Raw genomic sequence first — 14,381 nt, 5'->3', positions numbered from 1 at the left:
TAGATGCTCAGATTCGTATCCCTTTATCTTTTGGAGTGGAAATGGCAACCTACTCCAATATTCTTGCCTGGAGAATTCCATGGACAGGGGAGCCTGGCAGGCTACAGTCCATGGGGTGGCAAAGAGTGAGACACGACTGAGCAGCTATCATTTATACTTTCATACGTTTTCCTATTACAGATCTTCCTTGACTTGTGATGGTTTTATGTCCCAATAAACCCATCAGAAGTTGAAAATATTTTAAGTCAAACCTGCATGTAATACAACTAACCTACTGAACATCATAGCTCAGTCTAGCCTACCTTAAATCAGCTCAGAACACTTACATTGGCCTACAGTTAGGCAAACTCATTTAACACAAAGCTTATTTTTAAATTAAAATGTTGAATATATCATTTAATTTATTGATCACTGCACTGAAAGTAAAAACCAAAATGGTTGTATGGATACTCACCATCAAAGCCACAGCTGAAAACGCAGCAGGCCTGAAGAATGTTTGAAACATTGAACTAAAATTAACTGCTGGATGATATTGATGCTACAGTGACAGGGTCATCAGTTCTCTCTTGATGAGGCTGGAGGATAGCTGGCAGGAGGCACTGGGGCATCTGCACTAGCTGATGGTCTAGTAGGCACAATATTCTTTAGGAAGATTTCAAGCTTTGATTGTAGTTTGTTTTGCCTGCAACATTGTCTTGTGTGCAGAATAAGACAGTTCAAAAACCAGTTTTCAAACAATGCTAATATCATCCAGGCTTCCCTGTTACGGCAACAATAAATGGGAAGTATATGCTTTTTTGAGCAGGCTCTGGGAGTTGGCGATGGACAGGGAAGCCTGGCATGCCACAGTCCATGGGGTGGCAAAGAGTCGGACACGACTGAGTGACTGAACTGAATTGAACTGAGCCTATAGGCTTTCTTATATTCCTGCGTGCTCTAGGGTTTTCCAAGTGGTAGGTTAAGAAAGGCTTTAACTTGAACCTTACAGCATCTCTATCCCAAAGCAGCATTATACAGTCTTTGAAAGCCTTGAATCCTGGCATTGTCTTGGACTTTTGATGAATGTACGTATGCTCTGGCATATGTTTTCGGAACAAGTTGATTTCATCAACATTACATACGTGTTCTGGCAAATACTTCTCCACAATTATTCTACGCAGCTCTTCCTTAAACACTTTGGTATCAGCAACCTGCTGCCTCACCACCAATCTTCACATTATGAAAATAACAACGCCGCTTGAAACATTGGACATTTACTCACTATAAACATTCGCGTATGTGTAAGATCGTCAGTACACTCTTTAAGTATATAGAAAAAGCTTGCCTCAGTAGACTACGTGGTGTGCGCTTCTCTATCTGGTCTTCCACTCTAGTGTTGAGAAATTTTCCACATCATCGATTAGCCCAGGTAATCTCTTCACGAAGACAGTGGATTTAACAAATGCTGACAATTTTACTGCATCACCGATTCACTTAGCCTTTAAGACGGTCGAGATCATCCATTGCGAAAGTCCTAACTCACACGTGATGGCCATTACTGACTTGCCACTTTCATGCAGGGAAATTGAGTTTCCTCTCAAGAATAATTGCTTTCCTCTTCTTCACATCAGAAGCAGGGAGCGACACAGCACACTATAGAGCGTTGGTTGTTTACCCTCGTGATCACACGGCTGACTGGGAGCTGTGGCTCACTGCCAGTGCCCGGCATCATATGAAAACAATATCGCATACGGCTAGCTCAAGAAAAGATCAAAATTCAAAATTCGAAGTATAGTTTCTACTGAGTGCGAATTACTTCCGTACCACCGTAAAGTCAAGAAATCCTAAATCGAACCATTTTAAGACAGATCATTTGTACTAATTAGCACCCTTTCATTTCAGCTTAAGTCCCTGTCACATTCCTTGTACCACCAGTCTAGTGGTGATGAACTTCTTTACCTTTCGTTTGTCTGGAAGATTCTCCATATCATCTTCAATTCCGCATGTTAAAGTGACTATTCTGCTGAGTTCTTAAGGATGCCAGCTGGGCAATTAGAAAAGTCATAACTTCTCCAAGCGAACAGGGTGAAAGTAGTCCAAGAAGATTCAGAGAATTTTGTGGGGAGGGGGAACAAGTTTTGGATTCTTCATTTCCTTATAAAGACTGTAAATGTCATCAATTATAATCTTTTCTAAGTTATAAAGGTTTTCTGGGTACGTCTTGGAAATTTCCACTGTTGTTAAAAAAGTATTGAAATGTTTCATATCTTAAAAGTGGGAGAAAACTTATCCATGAACTATGCACAGAGTAAAGAAACTACCCTGTGCACAGAGTAATTAACAAATTAATTTTTCTAATAACTTTTAAAGGGGCTTCCCAGAGGGCTCAGTGGTAAAGAATCTGCCTGCCAAAGCAGGAGATGCAGGTTTCATCCCTGGATTAGGAAGATCCCCTGGAGAAGGAAATGGTGACCCACTCCAGTATTCTTGCCTGGGAAATCCCACAGACAGAGGAGCCTGGTGGGATACTGTTCATGGGGTTGCAAAAGTATCAGGCACAATTTAGAGACTAAACGACAACAAAAAGTCTTGAGTAACACCTATGAAAACCATTTAGAAAGAAATAAATTGAAAATTAGATTAGGCTTTCCAAGATCCTATCAAGCTGTTTTCCTAGCAAAGTTTTTCAGAGGCATATTTTCACATTATTTGAGAACATTGACGACATAATGAAAAACATCTTTGTAGCCTGGTCTACTTTTCATGATTCAGATGAGCCTTGCACAAAATTTTCTTGGGCTCCAAAATCACTGCAGATGGTGACTGCAGCCATGAGATTAAAAGATGCTTGCTCCTTGGAAGAAAAGCTATAACAAACCAAGACAGCATATTAAAAAGCTTTGCCGACAAAGGTCCATCTAATCAAAGCTATGGTTTTTCCAGTAGTCATGTATGGATGTGAAAATTGGACCATAAAGAAAGCTGAGCGCTGAAGAATTGATGCTTTTGAACTGTGGTGTTGGAGAAGATTCTTGAGTCCCTTGGACTGCAAGGAGATCCAACCAGTCCATCCTAAAGGAGATCAGTCCTGAATATTCTTTGGAAGGATTGGTGCTGAAGCTAAATACTTTGGCTGCCTGATGCAAAGAGCTGACTCATGAGAAAAGAACCTGTTGCTGGGAAAGATTGAAGGCAGGACGAGCAGGGGACGACAGAGGATGAGATGATTGAATGGCATCACCAAGTCGATAGACATGAGTTTGAGCAAACTCCGAGAGATGGTAAAGGACAGGGAAGCCAGCATGCTGCAATCTGTGGGGCTGCAAAGAGTTGGAAATGACTGAGCGACTGAACTGAACTGGACGATATTTAAACAACCTTTTGTCACTCCTCAGAAAGTAATCCATGCTGATTGCTCAAGAGGTGTTGAAAAATCTCAGAATCAAATTTATCACTCAAAGTTCCAAGTCTCTTCAAGACTATAAAAAGGGCCTTCTTTAAGTCATTCATTGTTTGGCTGGTTATGAGGGTATAGGACTTAGGGTAAATTGCAGATAAGCTTGAATCATGAAGAAGTCTGGCACTGCCTTCAGTTAATGTAGAAGATTCTTCACTCCAGTAGATCTTTGTCATGACACACAGTTTGCCAGTGTAGCCACCCATTTTTACCAGTTTCTTCTTTAAAGTTAAGGCAGTTTGTATAGAATAACCTTTTAGTTCCTCATTCAGTTCCCTGAGGAAGGTGTATAAGACTGGTGGCCGGTCCTGGGAAATTAGAAGTGCATCGCAGATGACGCTCTGGTTCTCTTGCAAGTCCAGATCCAAAGACCAGCTCTTAGAAAAGATCAATGTACCTTGATGAACAGAGCCCATCTCTTTACGTATCATCTGTGCAAGTCCTTCATGTTGTGAGAACAGTCTCTTGCAGAGGATTTCCGGAATATACGTCACCTTTTCTGATGGCACTAGGTATGAAAATAATTATAATAAATTTTTCAACACTGGAAGCTTCCAATTCCAACCATGACAAAGTAGCTTGCACCAGACCAACCCCTCCCACCAAACACAACTATAAAAGTTGCATAAAATATAAAAACAGAAATTTAAAGAACCAGAGAGCAACCAACACAAGCAGGGCTTAAAGGGTCACAATATTTGATGGAAGTACAGGAAGTAGCACCACATTCATCCCAGCTTTCTGCCTGAGGGTATTTTCCATATCATGTCATGGGTAAATACAGTCCAAGCACAAATCTCCAGTTTTACTAGGCTGAGGAAAAAGAGACTGGCATTCAGGGCTACCAGAGGAACTATAATTCGAGAGGGAAGATCTAAGATGAAACTGCAGAAAAGCAGCCAAACTCCACATACATATTTCCTTCAACTCACTTGGTAGATACAGGGTGAGATGCAGAAAACCCAGAAGAAAATGTCAACTGGGAGGATAAAAGGAGCTGAATCTGAGTTTTATCAACCTCATGGTGGTGGGGTGACTTAGACTGGAATTCAAATCCCGGAAGGCCTGTGGTAAACACCTCAGACTTTGAGTTGAGACTCAAGAAGAGCCATGACCTAATAATGTTAAGGGCAAAATTTAAAGATATTCTTTCTAGAAAAGCATAAAACAAATTTTAAAACAAAAAATCAAGGTTATCACTGGTATTCTATCTACCTGCAGAAAGAAATATAATCCCCTTTGGAGGAATGTAGCATCTTCCAAAGCCTCTGTAGTTTTTTTCTTTTATTTTAATTGGAGGATAATTGCTTTACAACATTTTGTTGGTTTCTGCCATACAACAACATGAGTCAGCCATAAGTATATACATGTCCCCTCCCTCCTGAACCTCCCTGCCAGCTCCACCCCATCGCACCACAGAGCACTGGGTTGAGCTCCCTGGGTTATACAGCAACTTCCCACTTGCTGTCTGTTGCACGTACGGTAATATACATGTTTCAGCGCTAGTCTCTCAATTTGTCCCACCCTCTCTTTCCCCTACTGTGTCTAGGAAGATGCCATGTACCACCGGGCAACTAAGCCTGTGCGCCACAACCACTGAGCCCAGCCGCACGCTGGAGCCCCTGCTGCAACTGAGCCTGTGCTCCACTACCAGAGAAGCCACTGCAACGAACAGCCCCTACACTGCAGCTAGAGAGCAGCCCCTGCTCGCAGCAGCTAGAGAAAGCAAATGTGTAGCAAGAGAGACCCAGCACAGTGATAAATAAACAAAGAAAAATGAAAGAAAAATAAAAGAGCAGTCGGGGGATAAAAGCCCTCTATCAGCTTCTCCCTAAGGAGAGGAGGAACTGGGACACACATCCAGGGCCTCAACTTTTCTGGCTACACCTTGAGGCACTGGCTCCTCCCTTCCCTTAATCAGGGCACTGGCGGGACTCGGCTTACTCTAGTGTTCCGGGGAACACTAGGAACCAAGCGTTAGCGGCTTAAATGAGCACAGAGCTTTGAGAGGCACCCAGAATGTCTGGCTGAACGACTTAGTGCGTTCATCTCCTATTTGAGGTCAGTCTGTGAAAACGGTTGCTTTATATAATGTGCAGAAACCAATACAGTTAAGAAGAAAGAAGAAACGGGGTTGATTATGCTCAAAATTAAAGAACAAAACTCATCTCCAGAAACCTTTTCCTAATGAAGTGGAGCCAAGTGATTTACCCAACAGGGAATTCAAAATAATGACCTTAATGATATTTTCTTAGGTCAGGAAAGCAATGTTATGAACAAATTATTTAAAATAAATTTTAACAAGGTGGTGTGAAATCAATATATAAAATCAGTTGCATTTCTACACACTAGTGACAAATAAGAAAAAAATGTAACTTTTAAAGTAAAACATTGAGAATTCCCTGGTGGTACAGTGGTTAGGACTTTGTACCTCCATTCATTCCTGAGGGCACAAATTCAGTTTTGGGTCAGAGAACTAAGAACCTGCAAGCTAAGCAGTGCAGCCAAACAAAAAGATAACATCAATTACAACAAGAAAACATTTTAAAAACCTATGTTCAATTGTACAAAGACCAATTGATATTAAATAATGTCACTATGCCACTTCTGAAATCTATATATTCAGTGTAACTGCGATCAAAATCTTTAAAGGGCTTTTTGTGGCACTTAAACAGTTCTAAAATTTGTTTCATAGATTAAATGATTTAAATTGCCAAGACACTCTCAAAGAAAAAGAGTAATAGTAAGGAGGCCTGCCCTGCTAAGTACTTAGAACAATATTACAATATTAAGACAGTATAGTGTATCTGAGGACAGACAAATTGACCAAATGAACATAATAGAGATTCTAGAAACATAGCTATACATATACCAAGTAATATTGCTGGAGATGGCATGGCAAATTGGCGGGTGAAAATGGGAACACTTCAGTAACTGGAACTGGGTAATGTGGTTACTGGGTTTCCCTGGGAGCTCAGTGCTAAAGAATCTGCCTACCAAGCCAGGAGAACACAGGTTTGATCCCTAGGTTGGGAAGATCCCCCTGGAGAAGGAAATGGCAACCCACTCCAGTATTCTTGCCTAGGAAATCCCATGGACAGAGCAGCCTGGTGGGCTATAGTCCAGGGAGGTCACAAAGAGTTCGACACGACTTAGTGAATGAAAACCAACAATGCGGTTATCCACATGGAATAAAATGAAATACCACCCTTACATCACTACTGAGATAGACTGAGGCTTTAAATGTTAAACATAAAGTGCAAAACCCTAAAACTTTAAGAAGAAAATGAAAGGAAATACGGTTTTACTGGTTAGAGAGGATCTCACACACAAGGCAGAAAGAGCAGTGAAACAGAAAATTTAAATATTGGTAACTTGGTAACTTTAAATATTGGTAACTTAATTTTAAATTAAGTCATAATCAGCAAAAGTATCAAGCTGCTGATAATCATCATAGGCCTCAAGGAGTCAGACACGACTGAAGTGACTTAGCAGCAGCAGCAGCCTCAAGCAAAGAGAAAACAAAAGCTACAAACTTGGAGAAGATTTCTGTAACCTGTAATACCTATGATCAGAAGAGGATCTGGATTCTAGAATCTCCTACATATCAATAGGAAAAAGACAAAAGCCTAATAGCAAAATGGGCAACCGACAGAATAAGTAAGCATTTCATAGGCAATAAAATACACACAGACAGTAAGTGCACAAAGAGATGCTCAACCAAATTAACAGCCAGGGAAATGCAGATGTTAACAGATACTGTTTTACACTTATTTGAGTGGGAAAAAGGAGGATGAAAAGAAAGATGAAGAGAAGCTGACAACTGAAGAAGACGCGCCATTTCTAACATGTTGGTGGGAGTAACGTGACTCACCTACTTTAGAAAACAATCTGGTATTATCTCATTGCTTGGATATTCATCTACTTCCTGACCTAGCAATTCTACTCCTGGGTGTGCACCCGAGAATAACTTTCACAAATATGCGACAGAAGACTGAACAAAAATATTCGCGGTAACACTGTGTATACAGCAGAAAACAACAAACATGTTGCCCATAAACAATAACAACAAAAACAGGTAAATCAGAGATTCTGAGTATTGTTGGTCTTTCTTCAATAATGGAATATAGCCATGTATGAAGCTGGGTCTCAATATAGACTTCCTACTGACATGATGGATTTCTTTTTTGTTTAAACTAAGTTGACTTGGGTTTCTCTTACTTCCAATCAAAGGAGTTCCTATTACACCAAGAAAAAGTCTAATCAAAATCTGAAATATTACATTTTAATATAGTCCATGCTAAAAACGCCAAAGCATTCCCTGAATGCCAAAATATACTTTGACGATAAGTTTCAAGAAAGAGCTGATTTGAAGAAAAGGAGATTTGAAAAGACATACAAGTCCAAAGAAACCCTAATTAAATTACCTCTAAAGTGATATCTCTGCTGCTGACTTTCTAAATTCTTACCTTTATCAACAGACCAATCATGGGGAACTGGTGATAACATACTTCGTTGAAGGTTCATCTCTTCAAACAACCTGGAAAAATCTTAAAAAACAAAAACTACTTTATTCATTTGTCACAACTAAATGCTTAGTATGTCAAGTAAATGCTTTGTATATCTAAAGTCTGCTTAGAAATGACCCCATTTTCCCAATAGAAATATTGTTAAATATTGTGGATAGATTCCCAGGTCAGACAAAAGTTATAAATTTATTCCTTGAGGCTGCTGAAACATACTATGTTGAATATTAATAAGAAAGAGCATGAATAGTAATCAAATACATTACCATATAACGGGGCTCATTTTAAAAGCAATTAAAATTAGAAGACATGATGGCTAGTGAAGGAGAGATTCTAAGAATGAGGCTTGCAATTTCAGAGATTTTTAAGTTGCTAGTGCTGGTCCAATTTCACTGGAGGCTTTTTTCTTTTCCAAAAATCAGATAAAACACCAACATTATCCGTTTCTTATCAGTCCAATTTAGGGTTATATGTTGGTCCACAAATGGAAGAAACAGGAGAGGAAGAGGGAAGAGGTTTTAAAGGAAAGTGTAAAGAAAGATGAAGAGCAAGTACATAAAAGAGGCAAGTGTTCCTGAGAGGAAGAAATGGTCAGTTACCGAAACTGAGCTCCACAGGAACAGGGAGAAGGAATTCATAGGCTTTCCTTGAAAGTGAGTAGACGTGATAGGGAAGAAAAATTACACTAGGTAGTGCTATGGAGAGGAGATAATGTACTTTTGTGGATGGAGTAACTACCTTCTAAACAGGTAGAGATAGCAAACTATTGCTTGTATCCACCAAAGATTAGTAAATTAGGTGTTGAAATCTGAAGGACTATTGATCTTGCCCCCAATCTCAGAGAACAAAAACTCTTGCTGCCGCAGCCAAATGCACCATTATTTCCAATCCCCCGTCCTCACCTGGTTCAGGATGCATCATGAATTGCACCCACTCCTCCACGGACAGCTGCTTCACCTGATCGTCTTTCACATGCCAGGAATCCGGCTTTTTGGCAAACACTGCACAACAGAATGGCTCTATTTTGAGCATACAGACATATCCACAGAGCCTTTCTTCATCGTATACCTCAAGGAATTTGCATAAATAATTTATCTTCTTCTTCTCCATACAGAAGTGATAGACAGGCAACTTGCTGATGCATTTTTCTATTTCTCTTTCTAACTTGTCAAGGTCACTCTTCTCTGCTTTAAAGCCAATTACTTCTTGTTTTTCTTCACTTAAACCAATAAACAAATATCCCCCACGAGTATTTGCAAATGCTGAAACATTCTGAGGGAGAATCTCTTTAATCCGTTGCAACAGCTTTTGTGTTGAGAAGTCTTTAATCTCCACATATGTGGATTCGGTAAAGGTGAGTTTTTCTCTGTACCTGAGTTGCGTCCTATTGAAAAAGTCAGAAGCCAAGGCTTTTGTGCTACTTTCTTCTCTTTCTTCTCGGCACCTCTTTGAAGGTGACTTTAACGTTAAAGAAAATCTCTCTCTAGTTTCTATCCTGTCTTTGAGGAATTCCAGTGCCACGATAGCATTCATGACATTTACAGAGGTTATATCTCTTTTGTACAAATTGGAACTCAAGGTGGCAATCTTCATCCCAGGGATTTTGGAGCTCCATGATTTGACAAAAATCAGAAAATATTTACCTTGTTTCATAAAGTCGAAGTATTTGTGAACAATTGGAACCATATCTGCTAAAGAATGTTCCAAATCTAACCCTATTCCATCTTTTTCATAACTGTAATCTTCATTCTCAATTTCAATCTTGCTCATTCCCCCTCCAGAATTCAGCAAAGTAATCACACATTTTGAGAGGCTTTCATTCTGCTTTTTTCTCAGTTGAGAATCTCTCATTTTTTTCCTATTCTTCTCCCCCAAAGTGACTTTTCCCACATCTAGAACCAGCTCCGGGTAGTTAGTGTCCGAAACAATACAGATGGTCATTTTCTCAGGAGCCATTCAATTTCCAAGCAGAAATTCTTTCCTGTAAAACAGACAGCCATTTACAATAGGACCTGAACAGAAGAGATAGCAGATTCTGTATTGTGAGGCAAACCCAGCAAAATTCTTTCTTTTGCTTTATCCTATATCTCACTGAATCGCATGGTAAGGATACAAAGTATGTTTTCTTTTTTAACGTATTTTGAACTAAGGTAATAATTTCTACTCCTCTAAAATTTTTCAATATTTTACCATAGTTTTATATGACCCTCTTCTAATTGTTTGACTCTCATTTTTATCTGTTTATATTATATCCTAATTCCATATATATATATATATATATATATGTATAAAACTTATTTCTCTCTTCTTTTCTTAGATAAGGCCCTGAGGAGAGCCTATCCATATTTCTGATCTCAGTGAACCAAGTTTTAGCTTTATATATTACATATATTTTAATTTTTAAAATGATTTCAACTTTATCTTAATTATCTTATTGAGGAATCCTTTGGGGAAATTATCATTGGGAGTACAAAGACATGTAGCAATATACCATTTTTTTCTTTTTTTTTAGTCCTAAAGCGACATTGCTTTACAATGTTGCCTTGGTGCAATGTGCCATTTTAGTAATTTTTCCTTCCTGCAAGGATGAATCAGATTCACAAATTTTGGCCATTGATCTTAAGGTGGGTCAAGATTTTCTATTTTCTATCCATTTTCTATCAGATATCACATAGCCACATATTTTCAATGAGGTAAAATTCTTATATACAAAAACATTAGCTTTAGTATAACTATATACATAACACATTAGCTCTGTTTCTTTAAGATCTGTTGGGATTACGGCTTTGCTATATGACCTAGAGACAGCTGAATGTAAAGTTTATCACAGGTAGGAATCACGACACTGGGAAAGGATATAAAGAGTCCGAATACTCCTATCCATTGCTGGACCAATATCCTGAGGAGGCTCAGCTATAGGTTGTAGACACCACCTCAGTCTCCATAAACTTTTGATCATATGTAAATAAATGTATGGATTGAACATTTGTGTCCCTCCAAAATTCGTACACTGAAACCCTGCCCTACCGTGCTGAAGGTATTAGAAAGTGGGGCCTTTGAAGGGTAATTAGGATCAGATGAGATCAGAAGGTTCGAGCACTCGTGAATAAAATTAATGCCGTTATAAGACTCTCAAGACAGCTTGCTTCTCTTCTCTGCTCTCTACCATGTCATGAAAAGTCAGTAGTCTGCAACCAGAAAAGGACCCTCTTTTCAACAAGACTAGAGCCTGACCACACTGGCACCTTGATCCTGGACTTCCCAGCCTCCAGAACTGTGAGAAATAAATTTCGGTTGTTTATAAGCCACCCAGTCTAGGATAGTTTTGTTGTAGCAGCCAGAGCTGAGACATCGAAAATAACTCTGGGTCTGCTTTGGACATCGAAAATAACCCGTGTGCTGAGTTGCTCAGTTGTGTCCAACTCTTTGCAACCCCATGGACCCCAACCTCTGTCCATGGGGATTCTCCAGGCAAGAATACTGGAGTGGGTTGCCATGCCTTCCTCCAGGAAGGATCTTCCCAACCCAGGGATGGAACCCAGGTCTCTCACATTGCAGGCAGATTCTTTACTGTTTGAGTCACCAGGGAGGCCACCAGGAAGTTTAGAGTGGTTGTTTTCTAACGACAGGAAATCAGGTGGGGGCTCCTAATCAGAACACGAAGAGGAGAGGTCTGGGGCTGGTTCCTGCCGTGGACTCTGAACCTCCGGGGTGCAGAGCACTCTTCATGCTCTGGAATGTCTTCCATGAAATTTTCTGAGCCATTCCAGTGCCTGGGACCAGCCAGGGCCAGCAGTGTCATCCTGGAAGGTTACCCAAGCCTGGACAACACTGTGAGGTTTCAGGTCCAACTTTCCTCCCTTTGGAGTGCTCAATGGCCTCTACCCAAGGAGCCCTGGGACTCATGCCAACTTGTTGTCCTGGGACCTCATGACTGGATCCTGGTTCCAGAGAATAGCCTGGTACTATAAATTGAATGTTTGTGTGCCCCTAAAATTCACAAGTTGAAACCTAATCCCCAGGATGATGATGTTTGGGGTGTGATGTGGTGCCTTCATAAATAAGATTAGTATCCTTACAAAAGGTTCCCCAGAGAGCTGCCTGACCCCTTATACCATGTAAAGACAGAGAAAGTGAAACTGAAGTCACTCAGTCGTGTCCGACTCTTTGCGACCCCATGGACTGTAGCCCACCAGGCTCCTCCGTCCATGGGCTTCTCCAGGCAAGAGTACTGGAGTGGGTTGCCATTTCCCTCTCCAGGGGATCTTCCCGACCCAGGGATCTAACCCAGGTCTCCCGCATTGCAGACAGACGCTTTAACCTCTGAGCCACCAGGGAAGTCCAAGGACAGAGAAAGGACAGTCATTTCAGAACCAAGAAGCCGCCCTCATTAGACACAAAATCTGCTGCACCAACTTCCATAACTGTAAGAAATAAACTTCTATCGTTTATAAGCCACCCAGTCTATGACATTTTGTGAGAGCAGCATGAACAAATTAAGATACCTGACAAGGGGATCACCTCACTGGTTGAAACAGTATTTCTTGCACAGGATTGAGACTGGACAGCCAGAATGGTGCTAATGTTCTGATTTTAGTTGAGAAATTATTTTTATTGGCAAGAATCCCCCACACACAAAAAAAATTTAGCCAGGTAGAATTCACCAGTGAAGCCATCTTCATTTCATCGTTTTTTGACCCTCATTTCTTATTTTTTTTTAGGAACATATTATATCTTTATTGATTATTTTGTTGGAGCGTTGAATGAGATCCTTTAACTTACATTCCTCCAGTTATCCTTTTGCTTTTTTTTTTTTTCCTACTTCTTTCTTTTTAAATTGTAGTTGATTTACAATGTGATAGTTTCAGGTGTATAGCAAAGTAATTCAGTTATACATACATATATGTATATGTGTGTGTGTGTGTGTAAATCTAGTCTCCTTCAGATTCTTTTTCATTGTGGGATATTAACAGATATTGCATATAGTTTCCTGTGCTATACAGTAAGCCCTTGTCGGCTATCTATTTTATATATAATAGTGTGTATATGTTAATCCTAATTTATCCCTCCCCCTGCCTTTTCCCTTTGGTAACCATAAGTTTGCTTTCTATGTCTATTTCTGCTTTGTAAATAAGTTCATTTGAATCATTTTTTGTAAGACTTCACATATAAATGGTATTAGTCTTTCTCTCTCTGACTTACTTCACTTAGGATGATAATTTCTAAGTCCATCCATGTTTCTGCAAATGGCATTATTTCATTCCTTTTTATGGCTGAGTAATATCCCATTTTGTGTACAAGTGTATATATTATTATGACACATCTTCTTTATCCATTCACCTGTCAATGGACATTTAGGTTGCTACCACGCCTGGGCTATTGTAAATAGAGTTGCTATGAACACTGAGGTGCATGTATCTTTTTGAATTCGTTTTCCCTAGAAAACTGCCCGGCAGTGGGATTGTGGATCATATGGATACTGCTCTCCATAGCTGCTGCCTTAATTTACATTCCCACCATCAGTGTATGAGGGCTCCTTTTTCTCCATATCCTCCCCAGCATTTATTGTTTGTAGACTTTTTGATGATGGTCAGATCTGACCAGTGTGAGGTGATAACCTCATTTTAGTTTTGATTTGCATTTTTCTCTTATAATTAGCAACGTTGAGCATCTTTTCATGTACCTATTGGCTATCTATCTTGGATAAATGTCTATTTAGGTCTCCTGACTACTTTTTGATTGTTTATTTTATTTTTTTTACATTTAGGTTATATAACCTGTTTGTATACTTTGAGAATTAAACCCTTGTCAGTCACATTGCTTGCAAATATTTTCTCCCATTCTATGGGTTGTCTTTTCAGTTTGTTTATGGTTTCCTTTGCTGTGCAAAGTATTTTCAGTTTAGTTAGGTCTATTTGTTTCTTTTCCCTTTTATTTCCATAACCCTAAGAGACAGATCCAAAACCACGTTGCTGCAATTTATGTTGAAGATGTTCTGCCTATGTTTTCCTCATTTCCTATTTTAATGCTTTTCTTTGTGTTTATTTTTTTCCCCATAGTTTACCTTAGGGTTCACTCTTGGTGTTGAATTTTCTATGAGTTTGAAAAAATGTATCATAACATGTATCCATCATTATGCTATCATACAGAACATTTTCACTGCCCCCAAAATCCTCTGTGCTCAACCTGTTCTCTCTGCAACCCTCAACCCCTGACAACTACTGATCTTTTTACTGTCTTAGGTTGCCATTCCTATAATGTCATATACAGTCTTTTCAAGTAACTTCATTCACTTGATAGTATGCATTTAAGGTTCTTTTGTGTCTTTTCATGGCTTGATAACTCACTTATTTTTTTAAAAAAATCTTTTAATTTTGTACTGTGGTATGGCCGATTAACAATGTTGTGATAGCTTCAGG

The 14,381-nt window shown here is 39.5% G+C and overlaps 1 protein-coding gene across 1 annotated transcript in view; it reads right to left on the bottom strand.

The window, feature by feature from the left end:
* Positions 1 to 14,381, bottom strand: part of LOC101113346 (schlafen family member 11) — a 73,555-nt gene that overhangs the window by 5,992 nt on the left and 53,182 nt on the right. Inside the window, 3 exon segments of the mRNA XM_027975299.3 lie at positions 455 to 3,944; positions 7,906 to 7,986; positions 8,865 to 9,943. Coding sequence (XP_027831100.2) covers positions 3,364 to 3,944; positions 7,906 to 7,986; positions 8,865 to 9,943 — 1,741 coding nt within the window. The 3' untranslated portion in view covers positions 455 to 3,363.

Source organism: Ovis aries, chromosome 11 (genome assembly GCF_016772045.2).
Source record: "Ovis aries strain OAR_USU_Benz2616 breed Rambouillet chromosome 11, ARS-UI_Ramb_v3.0, whole genome shotgun sequence".
In the NCBI taxonomy this organism is placed as follows: Eukaryota; Metazoa; Chordata; class Mammalia; order Artiodactyla; family Bovidae; genus Ovis; species Ovis aries.
Note: the sequence above shows the minus strand (reverse complement) of the source record. Positions and strands in the feature narration are given on the sequence as shown.